This window comes from Dermacentor variabilis, chromosome 7, assembly GCF_050947875.1.
Source record: "Dermacentor variabilis isolate Ectoservices chromosome 7, ASM5094787v1, whole genome shotgun sequence".
NCBI lineage: Eukaryota > Metazoa > Arthropoda > Arachnida > Ixodida > Ixodidae > Dermacentor > Dermacentor variabilis.
This window is the reverse complement of record NC_134574.1, coordinates 86974368-86989651: the sequence shown is the minus strand read 5'-3', so window position 1 is coordinate 86989651 and position 15284 is coordinate 86974368. Positions and strand designations below refer to the sequence as shown.

At 43.3% G+C, this 15284-nt stretch overlaps 1 protein-coding gene across 2 annotated transcripts; it reads right to left on the bottom strand.

Moving 5' to 3' along the window:
• Positions 1-280: 280 nt before the first annotated feature.
• Positions 281-15266, bottom strand: LOC142587604 (thiol S-methyltransferase TMT1A-like). 2 transcript variants are annotated; one of them, XR_012829589.1, is made up of 3 exons: positions 14392-15266; positions 5594-12574; positions 281-5558 (listed from the first exon to the last, which is right to left on the bottom strand). XR_012829589.1 is itself a non-coding variant. In XM_075698740.1 (2 exons), the coding sequence occupies exons 1-2, from the start codon at positions 14920-14922 to the stop codon at positions 12263-12265; spliced, it is 843 nt and encodes a 280-aa protein (XP_075554855.1). In that variant the 5' UTR covers positions 14923-15266; the 3' UTR covers positions 281-12262. The 2 variants fall into 2 exon arrangements, 1 of the variants encoding a protein (XP_075554855.1); XM_075698740.1 differs by having other exon boundaries at positions 281-12574.
• Between the last annotated feature and the right edge of the window lie 18 nt (positions 15267-15284).

Below are 15284 nucleotides of genomic sequence, written 5' to 3'. Positions count from 1 at the left end.
CTTGGCATCGTTATGTGTACGGTTTGTACGTACTTGTTTGGTTGGCGCACACAGCGGCTGCAGAGCGGCTCTACGATGGTTTTTCATTTTTTGTTGAACAAACCAAGGAAGCAAAGATAGTTGGGTCTCGCTCCTTTCCCGCCCCCTTCCAATAAGATGTCGACAAAAATAATGTTTTTACCGCAAAATTACATGGCAAACGAGCAATAGAACAGTTTTTGTCATTTTGATAGAATAAAGATGCATGAAACTAGGCCCAAAGTGATAAACGACAAACACGTACCCAGTTAAACACTTTATTATACTAAATTTTCAACATGGGTATACATATCAATCTCAATTTCCTGCATAAGATGGCTTTGAAAAATATATGGTTGCCACAAAAAAATATCACACATTCGTTTACATGGAGCAGGCCGTGTAGGACAGGCATGTAACATCGGTGACTGAAACACTTACACCTGCCCATTCCCAAGAAATTCAAAAAGAAGGAATGCATACAAGTACATACAATTTGTTGTATACGTATATATGTATATGTCTATATCTGCATTGTATAATGGGGTGCGCGATCATAAAATTTCTAGCACAACAACATTCTTTATTCTCTCCATGTATAACTCTCAACAGGAACATCATAGAAAGAAAGACGAAAACAGAATACTACCTAGACAAATCTCTACTCGACCCCGTGAGATAATTACATTTGCTCCAAACAGAAGGTAAATGCCAACATATAAAGTGGTGGGCAATTCAGCCATCGGCAGCAAGTACAAAATTACTTACAATCAGGCACCAAACCTCTCTTAATTAGCTGTCATTTTTTGACTCGTTCAGCCAATGCTGCATTACCCTACTGGACACCGTATATGCCGCCCCAGCAAGACAAGTGAAATATCCAGTCAAATAGATGCCTGTGATTTCAGTGCTTATTATTTTGCACTCTGCATGAAGACCCAGTTGAGAATGCGATGTGACACAGCATGACACTGCAGGCCGTGGTAGCCGCCTGTCAAATTAGTATGTGAAACCAACAATGCAAGTCAGCAAAGGAGCTACTTGAGGCATGATACCAAAAAGGGCAGTATAGTGACACACCTACAGCGCAAAAGCTTTAAGCAGTGTCTAAAAAATGTGGTGCTTCAATGCACCTACTGTATCACGTACACATCACAACAAGAAATTCAATAAGCGTCCGTGTGTTGCCTTATAAGCTGAGCTTGTCTACCTAGAGACAAAGGTCAAATAGTCTGTCAAATGTACAAACCCTCTGTGCTTCTCTTATAGTGAATCATGCACCCTTGAAGTACTAGACCTTGAAGGGTACCATACTTAAGAGGCCTGGACCACATGTAGTTAAGAAGAGAGCGATGAGCCTGCAAAGAAATGAGCTCCCTCGCGTTCACCCATGACAGTAGTCCCCCACTTTCTTTTCATCACTCCATGATCACAAGTTATCCTTCTCAACACCCTTACCTGTCTCCTACAGATTCTACTGAAGTTCCACGTCACATCTGCGCTCTCTCTCCTTCTCTTCGTTTTCTCCATGTACCACCATGTGCTAGCTCACACCAAGTTTTGTGCAGAAGACGTAAAGGCTATTCTAGTTGAGATTAAGAGGAAACTAAATTGAGCAGGTCCTGGGCACTGTGAGCACTGACCTGCTCTTTTGCCTGAGCAATATTGAGAAGAGACTTAGTGCTGCCTGCTCCTTTTACTCCAATTTCATGAGGCTTCATTTTTCACCCTGCTTTGTTCCCATTAAATGAAACACTTGGCATCACTATTTGGCCAGTTCATAGAGACATTTATTTGCCAGGAGGCAGCAAAACCAGTCATCTCAACAGCAGCTAGCTAACAAAATTTTGAAGTGCAGATAAAATGCGCTTTAAATTTCTTCCATAGAGAGCAGGCAATAAAAATGGTGAACACTGGAGTATGCAGTCCAACAAATTTGATCTTGGTGCAAAATCTGTCTGAAAACAAAGCAGCGGCAAGCGTAACATGTATCTTCTTTTAATGTTGTTTGTTGTTATAAATAAACAAAGCTCACTGTAGAACATATAACTAGTAGCTTAATGGAGTAACAGAAGAGAGATGCAGTAAGAGGTAGCAGAGTCTTAGACGAAGTGCGTCATCATTATCCAAATTATGCCCCCTGCAGGACAAAGGCCTCCTCCAGTAGTTTGTTTAGTTTTATACTTTCCTCAACTATCCTTTCCTTCCACCCTTGGGGCCCATTCTGTTACTGTAATAGACCACCAGTTATCTGTCATACTACACATTAAACGGTCTACCCAGCTCCATTTCTTTCTCTTAATTCAACTAGAATATTGGCTACCTCCCTTTGCTCTCTAACCTACACCACTGTCTTCCCGTCTCTCAATATTATGCATACCATTTTTCGTTCCATTGCTTGTTATGCGGTCATTAACTTTTTCTCATGCTTCTTTGTTAACCTCCAAGATTTTTGCCCTTATGTTAATGCAGGTGGAATGCAATGATTGCACTTTTTTTTTTTCAAGGCTAGCACTAAGATGCTGGACAAAGGCTGCCAGTAGTAAAGGCGAGCTGGAGTTATGGGATATGGAATTTTGTAAATGTGGGGTGGGTTTCATTGATGCACGACAGGAGTTAGGAGACAGGCTGGCAGTCATGGTAATGAATGACATCTTTTAAAGCTCTCACATCACACCACAACTATGACACTGCCAGGTAGTGGCCTACACAGCTGCCGCAAAAAGAAAGAAAAGGACAAAACAATTCTGCTGCCAAAAAAGAAAAGCACGTCAGGGAGAAAATTCAATTTTAGTCTGCTCAGGAACTGGCTTCAGAGTCGATGTAGATCATACAGCACAGCCTTGAAGTATGTGGTCCAGGTAGAATGTCTCCTTGCAAATACGAATGCTTACAGTTATGCTTTTCTGTGTTTCCATTACCTGCTCAATGAAAACAGATATTCAACATAAAGCAGCAATGAAAGCTGTGAAGGCAGAACATGCAAAACAAAGTAGCCTCGACAGCTTTGCTTCGTGCCGCAAGGTGGCACAGCTGCAGCCCGACCGATGTTCCGACACAACTGACGCGCCACCTGTCAGTAATAAATGTAACTATATTGCTCATAAAATTATTTAGTTAGGAAAACAATGGCCACGTGTTTTTCCGCGAATTTATACGAAGACCACATTTCGATAAGGCCTACGCTTTTATTATGAAACTTTTACTTTTCTTGATACATTTAGATCACCCTGTATGCCCCTGCACCCCGAACACAATCCTCCAATTTTGTTGTTATAGACAGAAGTTTCTTATTAGGGTTTCATCTGTCAGTGACAATACAACCTCAAAGCTCGGTTAAGGAATGCCTCCGCACTCTTCAGCAGAGCTGCAAGGCCCAACGATGCAACATTATATTTGCCACAGGTGGGTCTCGGCTTCTCAACCTACTCAGGTGCGATATACGAAAGTCCTAGAGAGGCGAAAGCTTGCGCATAGGATGCAAGGTGTAATGCATGATTAATTCTGTGCAACAACACAATGCATGCCTCAGCCGAGGCAACATATGTGGCAGTGTCATCGTTCATTCTACCTACAGGCTGGTTGTATCAAAACATAGCTGCAAGTGGCCTCATGATATGAACGGCTTCATGATGAGAGTGAATTTGATGACACCAGTTAGACTGCAAAGAATGAGAAACATGTAAGATTACAGCCGAAGCGCATCTCACAATGATGAATTTCAAAAGCAAAGGTAGGGTGTACTTTTCATCTGACCTACATCCCAGAACTGATATGAAGCAGTGTAGTACTTGCTTTGGTCTCACTGTAATAAGAATTTGCCGACAATGCTATATAAGGCACTCAAAATGCACTTCATAACAGGAGCTGACCATTCCATGCAAATTTCTCAAAGAAATACAGATGTCTTGCGCCATAGAGAAGTCTTTAAAAAAGGGGGCCAAGTAAAACAAAAAACAAGACAAGCATGCACGTACAGAAGGTGCACGCGTAAAGCTGGACAAATAAAATCCCACAATGTATAAATGCGAATAGCAGCCCCCATGGTGAGGCTCATCAAAAGCCACATTGCATGGAAAGCTGGCAAATTACTTACCCATAAAAATGCATCTCGAGGTTATTCTACCATTATGACTGAAACCTCATCAAAAAGTGTAGGCTAAATGCTGCCTAGCATAGTAAATTTGTGCATTTCAAAGGCTTCAATGCAATTAAAAAGCACTCTCACACAAATGCTGAACTTCGGAATCAAAATGCAGCAAAGCAGGTTTGAAATGCCTCACAATGCACACTATGCTGTAGGCCTGAACTCTAAAGAGATGCAAGAAATTGCTGCTCTGTACACCGCATTTGGTGCCAAAAAGACACGTTGTGTGAGACCAAATGCAATAAGTGACGTGGTACAGACATGGCAGCTTCAATAAAGCTGACTGCTGCTGGAGACATTTGGCATGCCTAAATCAACTCATAGCTTTACATGAATACATACACTTTTACATGCACGGTACTTATTTAAAGAGACAACACAGTTTTGTGACTACTAACATTGTCACACAGCAAGATTGGGTACATTCGAGAACACAAAACACCAGTGAAAATGTTGTAATTGGCTTCAATATAAGTTGAATAATGTCACAAAACAAAGGCTACATTCATTATATAAAGTACTGCTCAAAACACACAGTATTTGTAGCTGCCATTTCAAGACTTCCCTTGACCAGTATGGTTGCAGTCTACCACAATTGTGCTACATCACAATAACCTTACTGCACTTTTATACGCTGCTACCTGGTTGGCAGAATTATTAGCTAGGTCTCTTTTGTAACCTAGCATAGTTGTTGTAGACCACAAGTAGAACAGCCACTTCTGTTGCAAAAAGTGAATTCTACAGTAGTGATCAACGAAGGACTGGGAAAAAAGCAAAACATAACGGCAAATTACCGGCTGTCAAAATCTAAAACTGAGCAGGTGGCAACCTTAGCCGTACATTTGGTCCAGCTTAACTAAGGTTCGAATGAACTGGCATTAACACGTCTGCGTAACTAGGGTATTGCAGATACAGTAGACGTCCTTTAATTGGTCTCTGGTTAATTCGATCATGACCAAATGTCCCGGCCAGTGCTCATACATTTCTATGGGCCCAAACTTTCATTACTTCAATCCAAAAATTGGCCTTTGCCAGATAATTCGAACTTGATCAGTGAGCATGCGCATGTGGACCTTTTGGTGGCTCCAACAGGGTAGCCTTAGTGGCAGCATGTCTCAACGGAGTTTAGGGGACAGCGAATGTGTTGGACACGTGTCATTTCCCGTCTAAAACGCCTATTTTAAGTCTGCCCTAGAAAAGATTTTCAAGCTATAACAGCAGCTCACAATGTCCTATAATGCTATTTACCCTATTCTTATGTGCACATTTTCTTCCCCTAGAACATTGGGCCAAAAATTTCCTGTGACACACGAATCAGACACAAAATCAAAATTGCGTTTGCAGCATTTACATGCTTTACCCCATAACATGACTGCACTGCGGCGAAGTTGACCTTTTAAATAAAACCTGAACTGCGGCAAAGCTGACTTTAGAAAACTGGCCGCCACTGTACAACACATATTTACCATGGCCCATTTTTCTTGCTAAAAAATGGGGTACAAATTGGATTTATACTTTGTTTAGGAGCTTTAATGCGATTTCCACATTAATCCTTTACTTTTGTCACATAGAAAGTGGCCATGCGTTTGACTTGGAGCATAATAGTATTGGACAAATACTGCCAAAAGAGTCAGCAGTGTGTTCTGGCATTTTTTCTGCATTGTGTTTATTTCGACCCGCCAAATAATTATATCAATTTCATCTGTCCTATCAGAGACGAATTAAGGGAAGCCAACCATATATAAACATGACAGGACCTTTCCAATCTGTCTGTGTCCACCTAGGTTCGTGTTAGCATAAGTACACGAAATCTGTGGGAAAGAAAGACAAATTTCCCTGCATACTTCAAACTTCCCTTTTGACAGACTTACTCTTCAAGGGAATGTATATTATGTAGTGTACCATGCTTGAACTTCAGAATGTTGCCGAACATCACGAAACCAAAAGGCGCATCATCAGTTGTACAACTAGCCTAACAAACCATCATATAGCCTACTTCTTACTACTATGCCCATGACATCGTTCACTGTAAGCTTGTCTGTTAAGACTGTGTTTTCAATTACACTCCCTTATAGGGATGCCTCCACTTTTGTACAGTGTAACACATGCTGCAGAGAGCTTCACTGCAGCAAAGGACATTTCTCAATGTCATGGTGCCTCTGGCTCTTACTGCCAGTGAATTCAAAATGTCATGCTAAAACAACATCTTGTTACATTGCCTTAGCAAAAATATATGAGACTACATTGAACACATTTAAGTCTCATGTTGATAACAATGATCCCCTTGCCAAGACTTGGCTCCACAGACACCTCTTTTTCGACCACTATGTTGTTCAACCTACTTCCTATGTATCTGTCGTGTTGATAACAATGTCCCACTAGGGTGTACACATCACAAGCTTCTATCACCGCATCAGCTGAAAGTGATCAGTCGACCACAAGTTTGATAAACCAACCATTCACAACCGACCAGACACCAGGGATATCACATTGGAGCATAAAATGCTCAACGTAATAATACATCAGTTGTTCTTGCAATGAAGCTTGAAGGATGAATGCAAGTTCATTGCAATGTGAATGCGATTACGGTAAAGTTTAGGCACAGTTACAGTGTGAATTATGTGATATGGGAATTAAAATACAGTCCAGATAAAAATTCTGGCTAGACTGTAGGTTCCTATCAAAAAAAGCCAACTAAATGACTTATGCAAAAGCTAAAATAAAAGTGCACTGTCTACTTCACCACAGCAACTTGAGCTTCTATGAGCATGGGCATGTAGAGAGGTTATTTTGACAAAAAGCAAGTATTTGATGCCACTCGAATGAGAATACCATATTTACTTGATTGTAATGCATTCTCGATTCTGACATGCATTTGGTCTTAGCAGCCAGATGTCAGAAATGTGATTTCCTCACTTGTACCACACACTCCAGGTTTTCAGGCTTCGAGAAATTATGAATACAATGCCCTTGACTGTTTGCTCACTAATTTTTTACAGTAAGAGAAAGTGAGGACGATATGTTCCCACTTGAAAAAAAAAGAACACTTATTGTATCCGAACTACAGCAGACCGGGTATCGCTCATCAAAAAGCTGTCAGGGGCCTCTTTTCAACCCAGGACACCTCAACTTCAGTGCAGCCTGCAGCATTTAGGATGCCACATTTCGTAAATGCCTCACAGCCTTCCCATAGGGTAAGGCGTATGTGCTATAGCCTAACAAATGTACACATCTTCTGCAGCTGCAGCAACATGTGGATTGGATTGCAGATATTTTTACTGTAAACAATGATCGCTTGTCACTATTGCTGTTTTTGTTTCGTATTCGAATGTAATGGCCATACTATTTCAGTAAATTATTTTAGTGATAATGTGCGGGTTAGAATCAAGTAAATATAGTACTTATAGCAAGACACAAATAAAACTAATTGAAGAGGTGCACATGACATTTATAACAAAGCAATCTGAAATTTTCACATAACATTATTTAAAATTTATATTCAAATAGAGTTCAATAGAGGCAGCAGCAAGGTGCTGTCATAACTAGTGCCAGCAGGCCTCTACTGCAGCCTCTTTTCCTGAACTCTAGTAACTTCTTCCATGCTTCTTCGCAGAGCAGTAACATCTTTCAAGAAAATCTGCATGTCTGTCATTAAACGATTATCAATGTGTAGTGAAGAAGACGAAGATGCAAGCAGCGCCGTGGGCACTTCCATCGCCCTGGTGCACAGATAAGACAGGAGCACCGATTCCGCTCGTCAGGAAGGGACACATTCTACAATGCCAGTACCTGCTTCGCAGAGTGTTCGTTAGACAGTGCTACGGATGAGGAAAACGGTGAAGTGGAGAGACGGGTCTTCTAACAAACCGAAGGTGTAGAGGTGCGTGTGGGCCAAGCCAACACCACCTAGATGTCATTGGGTTGCGCCAGGCTTCCCTCAAAAATTGAAGGAACGGCTCCCTTTCGAAGCAACTCCCTTTCGAAGTCGAGGCATTTAATTTATATCTAGCAGGACATTACCTTTGTGTTCACTGAAGTACCTGCCAAAATATGGTGCTTCTCAAAGTACTGTACACATACTTCGTCTTTTGCTTTGAGCAGTCGCCAACTTTTAGGAACTTTTTGTCACCACGGGTGAAGTAGCTGCAGGTCAGATAGTGCCGCGAAGAGCAAAAACTTTGCCCATCCCATACCCAGATTTACAGCCAGGAACAAAACACTTCATTGTTTCCAGCCCTGTCGCTCTGTAACTTCACGCAGAAGTATCAAAATGTCTTGTTCCATCAGGCATGTATAAACATGCTGCAGGCATGGTAAACAAACTGAGGAACACGAAATTTCAAACCTTCGCTTCCGCGCAGACGTTCAGGCATGAAAAACAAGCACTTCTGTTGTGCCTTTTTGTACAGCATTATTTTTCGTCTGTTTCCTCTAAAGACATGTATAAATGTCTTGCATATGTGCAGAAAAAGCGGTACCATGTGTTTATTTACGCTTTTATCATTTGTGCGCATATATTTTTTGTGTTTGATTGCTGTCGAATCGAGACGCCGAGGGCTCAAGTTTCTAGCAGACGACGCGCTTCGCGCGTGCCGCCGCACTGCCTTTTCCACGCCGCTGCCACTGCCAGCCTCCGCCACTCAGCGCATGTACACATGGAAGCAAGTATTGGATGATTTCCATGTGCCTCGGCAGACAGCGCTACACGAGAATAGTCAGCTGGGAGCGTAAGGAAAGAAAAAAGCATGTAACAAAGTATGAAGAGGAGCGGAAGGAGAGAGCAAAGGAATGAATTAGACCCCAGCGTCTGCGTTGCATGGTATGACCCGAGCGAATGCGTTGCACGGCAGCGGAGTACACTCTCCTGTTTATCTTGCTCCGTGCCCTGGTGCAAGGCTTGAGCTCGGGATAGGACTGTTGGTTCTAAGCCTATTCAATTTCTCACAGATGTATTATTAAATCTCCCCTTTACATTTCGTAGGAGTGCGGGCCATACAGGCTTACAACCAACAGCTCTAGTGCGAGCTCGAGTCTCGCACCAGTGCCCACAGCCCTGCTTGCAGCTTCGTCTTCTACGCTACAAATGTAGCAAATGCCAGCTCTGTTGACAGGTACAAGTGTATAATTATGCTTTGGTAAGTATAAAAACTGTATGAGTATCAGTGAGATCACTCGCTCGCCTAGGTCATTCTCTGTACACGAGCATACTGCCATGTCCGTATGCCAGGCAACAATGACAACAGCGACTCCAACAAGAACAGCGGTTACAGAGGATGAGGAATAGAAGACTACTTGCTGTCACAGCGGCATTTCCACACCTGCTTCTGGCCGTTTTCACCATTTAGTCGTGACAATATGACCTATGTTTTGCTTCGTACAGTGTTTGCCTGCGCACAGTGTCCTGTGTCTTATGACTTTCACAGCATACTCCAGCATAACTCAGCGCACAATGAAATCTGGCAGCTTGCCAGTGCACAAATTCATCACCTGCTGCCAAAAATTTGAACTTGTTACTGGATGCTCAGCGCTATGAAATTCTGAGAAAACAGCAATGTTCTGAGAATGCTAGTCTAGAAAGTAAGCAGTGACTGTATTGACTAAGAAAGGCCAACAGCACCAATACTAGGAATGTTCCTATATGCCAGAGAGGCATGCAAAGTACCCTGTTGCTTTTTTCATATATGGCCCAAACATCAGGGCTCAGCAGCTTTAGCTATGCTTCATAAGTGCTTTCAAATCTCAGAAACCCTGCAGTTGAAGCGATTAACGAAAGACTGTTCTGAGCTAATCGAAACAAATAAAGCACAGCAGGCATGTCAGCTTAGGCACAGCCTGCCACAAGAGCTCAGTTGCAAATTCATAATATCTCTCATGTTCTGGCTTCAATGAAAGCCACAAAAAGCAGTATGGCTGAGAAAATAGGAAATATTCTTAGCAGAATCAAGCAGCAGAATGACATGACGTTAACCCCACGGTTGTGCGACTTGCTTTCAAGACACACGCGACAAATGGAAATCAAATTGAGTTCTCATTTTGCTTGGAACAAGACCTTGCAAATTTTATATCAGATGAGAGACCACCTGCAGATGGGCCTGTTCCTGTTCCATCACTGGTTCTAGTTTCACTGCTGTCATGGCCACGAAAAGCCAGAAGTCCATTACACTGGTCATTACACTCACCACTGAGACTCTCCAGTTAATCTATCAATTTCCTCAGTTCTTCTTCCCATGTAAAGAATACTTCCAAATTTAGATTATTTCCACACACTGAACAGTGAATGCTATTTATAGGAGGTTTTTGTCAGCAAGAAGGCAGTAGTGCTCTCTAGCTGACAAGTGACTAGCAAAGCAAAATCAATTTCCAGGTGCTTTCAGCTTCATTGCCAGTTGATTAGCTCTTTATATATCTGTATATAATGCCTAATTCCTGTAAAATTAAACAACACTACCTTTTACAGTTCATGGCCACCAGAGGGCCCTCACTGTTGATGCCCTTAATTCCTGAATATGTGGTATGGCCATGCGTGAAATGCCCGACTAGCTGTGCCTGAGATGCGAGACTGCTGCAACACAAGCAGCTGCCTTTTTTGGAACATTTATAAATGCTAAGGTGCATGTGCGTAAGCACAAAGCCAGGATATTACCTGTCCACTTCCTTTGCAAGAGATTGCAATCAGTGAAATTGATTGCCGATTCCCACAGTAAAACCGGCAAATTTCCATGTAGAGGAATTTCACCCATCGAAACCGCAGGCCTTCGCAGCCCAAGTTTTGAGGACAGGGATCATAATGATGAAAAGCTTGAAGGTCTGTTAAACAGGTACGGTCGCGACATTTCGGGCTTTTCATTTTTGTGCATTAAGAGGAAGCTTTAGCTCAGGTGCCCCTATCTAAATACCTGTGAAAGGAGAATTCGTTTTTCTCGACAACCACTGCACCAAATTTGACGAGGTTTGTTGCATATAAAAGAAACACTTAAAATCTAGTGACTGCTGGATTCGAAGTTTTTACTTAGGTCAATTTTTTATTAAAAATTGGCAAAAATTGAAAAATTTGAAGATGAAACTATCAAGTTTACAACCCTAACTCAGCAAGAAAAAATGATAGCACTATTCTGTGAATCGCATCTGATAGTATATCTAAAGCGGACAAAATTGATATGTTAAACATGACTCTGGAAAAAATTCAGTAATATGGAAATACAACTTCTGCAAAACCCTTGTATACAAAATAACTGATTCACATAAGATATCAATTGACATATCGAATTTGTCCGCTTTGAATGATCTAATGGCTGCCATCTACAGAACCATGATATCTGTTTTTGATGCAGAGCTATTAATTTATAAACTTCGTGCGTCTATATTTTTCCAACTTTTGAATTTTTGAAAATTCTCTTCATAAAATTCAGGCCCTAAATCGAAATTCCGCTTACAACAGTCACTATAAATTAACTTTCTCTCCCAAATACAACAAATTTCATTAAAATTGGTCCAGGGGTTATCTCAGAAAAGCGTTTTTGCGTTTTACATGTATTTGAATAGACCGTGTCGGAATTGGGCCTGAGGTAAAGCTTCCTCCTAATGATGTCTCCAGGCCTTGCAACCGAAGAAAAAAAACAGTTGTGCCTCATATTTCCCTAAACAAAATTTACTGTAGTAGCTGTCTACAAAACAATCTCGATTTAATTTCCCAGTAGGTGTATGCATTGTGACACAGAAGCTGGTTTAAGTGGGAGCAGGACATGGCAACCTTTTGGCGCTCGCTCTGTCGTCTGCTATGCTGCAACACAGGGCTGCGCAGTGAGAACCAGCCCAGCAGATGACAAAGTGAACCGGAGCTAGAGCCAAAGCATCGCAATGTCCTGTTCCCAAGTGACCAGCTTATGTGTCACGATACATACACCTTCTGGGAAATGAAATCGAAACTGTTTTGCAGACCGCTATTATATGGCAAATTTTTATTTAGGAGGCTCTGAGGCATGCCAGTATCTTTTCTTGTGTTTCAAGGTCCAGGAACGTCACCATTCAACGCACAAAAATGAGAAGTCGAAAATGTCACATCAGTAGTCCGGATTGCATTACACATCCCCGACCGCTCTACATTGCCCGTGTAGTCAGAAAGGCATTGCTCAACTTCATCGGCCTCCTCCGCACAAACTCTCTCTTGGTTGCGATGCCCACTAGAACGGGGTTGAGGAAAATGCCAACAAACTTGCTCCGCGCTGAATAGACCTTGCACTGCGATACAGAGGCAAAGTGGGCCGACTTTTGGATGCTGTCGTGCAACTCCTGCGTCAGGCTGCAGCCGTTGAAGAGCCTCCGCCAGAGTGGGTTAATGAGCATCTGCACGTAGCGACGCCAGTCGCCAGGGTCATGGCACATGTGTTCCACATAGAAGAATTTGCCACCCTGCAGTGATAGGGTTACACATACATGAGTTCATTGAAAAGTTAATTGCACAAATAAATAAGGTCGTAGAAGAAGACAATTCACTGAAGCAAAGAGCAAGAAAAGGCCACAGGGGATCACATTGGGAGGCATAAGTAATTTTCAATGAGGAACAAAATAAGGGCAAAGCCATAAACGCAGCTATCAAAGTGACATTAACATATTCACTGCAGCAGTACTTTTGAAAGTCCCGATTCCTGTGTGCAATGACTCACTGGTGGGTCATTTATATTGCTCTGGTGTGCCGTGACCAACTGGTACGTCACCAGGGAGTTATGCTACTTTGAAACTTCATCGAGGTGCATACGGATGACACCACATTGCATTGGACCAGAAACAACCAGTTTTTCTGTTCGTTTATTTCTAGCGAAGATGTCGCTTGCACAGTGGGAATAACTGCCGTGACCTACCAGTGAGCCACACTGCAGTGAATGTGTTTAAGACAGGCACATTGTGTACAGTCAGCCACACGTTCACAGTACACAAGTTCCCGGAAAAATGTGAATTTACACTCCATTAAGGCATGGCACATTTAATTTATCGGCTCACTATGCAGGTCACAAGAACTATTATAGGTTGAAACTTTGAATTTGTGCCTAAGCGCTCAATCTTTAGAAGGACTCAGCTTTTTCTGAAATTCCGGCTATTTCTCATAAACTCTTGTGGTTGACTGTGTATCCATGTTTATGCTGCTTTATTATGCTAGTCACAGCTGCACTAGCAAACTTCATGAAGAAAAAACAAAGCTTGAGGTGAGGCCCTGACATCACTACTCAGGAAGTGTCCTCACACGGGCACCTTTAACTTATGGGTAATCTCCTCCTCCCTTCTTCATGCCCTTTCTCACTCAGAGCTGAGCACACTTCCTCCACACTTTGCACTGGGCTGACCAAGGTCATGTCAGAGGGGGCAACAAATGCCTTTATCAATGTTTGCCGTTTTCCCCATGAACACAAACAGCAAAGCCTAAAACTGCACACCATTTCCACCACACTTATTGCAATGCATCTAGCATCATGTAGGCCTGTTGAAAGTTTTTTTTCCTTCCCATATGGTCATATGAAATAAAATTATTATCTTCATTTAACACATAACTTGTGGTTTTTGGAAAGCTTATTTAAAGCTGCTCAGTCACTACTTCGAAGGCACAATTAACGATCAACAAATTAATGAAAATTAAGACACATGGCAGAACCCCTAAGCATATCATGGGGGGAAAAAAAGCTAAAGCACGACAAGCAGCTTAACGATTATTTCAACAGGCTTCATTTCTTTAGCTTGTGCTAAAGTGCCAACAGAAAATAATCTTTCGCTGCAACTCTTGCAAGTGCATTGCAATCCTGCAAGTGTGCAATATGCAGCAAACGCTGCAGTGATCTATAAGTTGTAGTACCTACGGTTACTGAAGAGAATACGTTCTCTCTCTCTCTCTCTATCATAAATACCTGAACAAACCACAAGCAACACGGCAACTTCACAGTGTTCAACCGAAGTATAACTTTGACTTGGGTGAGCTGGTTCGTACGTGGGTGACACTGCAGCGCAACTGGGGCGAACTAAAATGCACAAAGCTAAAAGTTAAGGATGTCCTCAACACCCTGCATTTTGCAAGCGCTTTCTCTCGGTACTAATACTGACGTCTCTAGACCAGAACGCACACGCTCGGGCTCACCAAATTTGCAACAGGCTGTATTTCAGAGCCTTCCACGGTGCAGCCCGCATGCCGTTCGACAAACAAGACACGCGCGCGCAGCTGCGTAGGCTTTCCCTCAACTCACCGGCGCCAACACGCGGGCGATCTCCTTGAGGATTGCGTCCAAGTCCTTCACGCCGCACAGCACGTGCGTGGTGACAACAGCGTCTACGTAACAGCTCTTGACATTGTTCAGCGAGCCGCCGTTCTGCACCAAAAACATCTCGAGGAGAACTGGAACGCGCGTCAACTTTCGGCGTAGGTATGAGGCTGTGTACGGGTTGCTGTCCACGGCAACGAGGTGACAGTTCCGGGGGTAGAAAGCGAGATTCGAACCGGAGCCCGCGCCGATCTCGAGGATCCGGATGAGCCCCAGGTTGCGCAGGTACCAGTCGCGTGAGACGATGGACTCGAGTTTGCTGAAGAGAATCTCCTTAGCCTCGAGCATAGCCCCGGTTTCCCGGTACGACATGTAGTTGGAGAGCCATGCTTTGAACTTGAGTCGTCGCGTGGTGTAGTCGCGCTGGAGCGCGTACCTGAGGCAGATGCTGAGCACGAGCAAAGGAAGGAAGACGTTGTGCAGGAAGGACGCGAGGACGGAGTCGATCCATGCCATAAGAAGGAACACAAGCGCGCGCGCAGGGAAGAGGCCGCGATGATGCCGTAGTCGCGCCGATCTGTGTCGGAGATGCGGTCGCTACAGGCGGAAGATCGCGCGGTGCCGGGGGCAGAACGCGTGACTATCTACCCGTGTTTTCCTTCGCTCGGGTCGGTTCGTCGAAGGCACTAGTCCAAGGTCAAGTTTGAACATGTCGATCGTATCTTCCTCATCCCGCTGCCGTGACTCCACCCATTTGCGCGCTCTTTACCATCACAGCGCGCGCACCCTCTCCCGATGCTCCATCGGCTCCGACCACGCTCCGACCTTGCTCTCCTCATGGATCCTCTCCCACTGTTTCGCTTTGACTTGTTGCCTTG

Bases quoted from the DNA above. Each gene is read 5' to 3' on its own strand.
- LOC142587604 (XM_075698740.1), bottom strand. From the start codon at position 14,922: ATGGCATGGATCGACTCCGTCCTCGCGTCCTTCCTGCACAACGTCTTC. The intron at 12,575-14,391 runs GTGAGTTGAGGG...CTATCACTGCAG, and splicing joins TCGCCCGCGTGTTGGCGCCG to GGTGGCAAATTCTTCTATGT.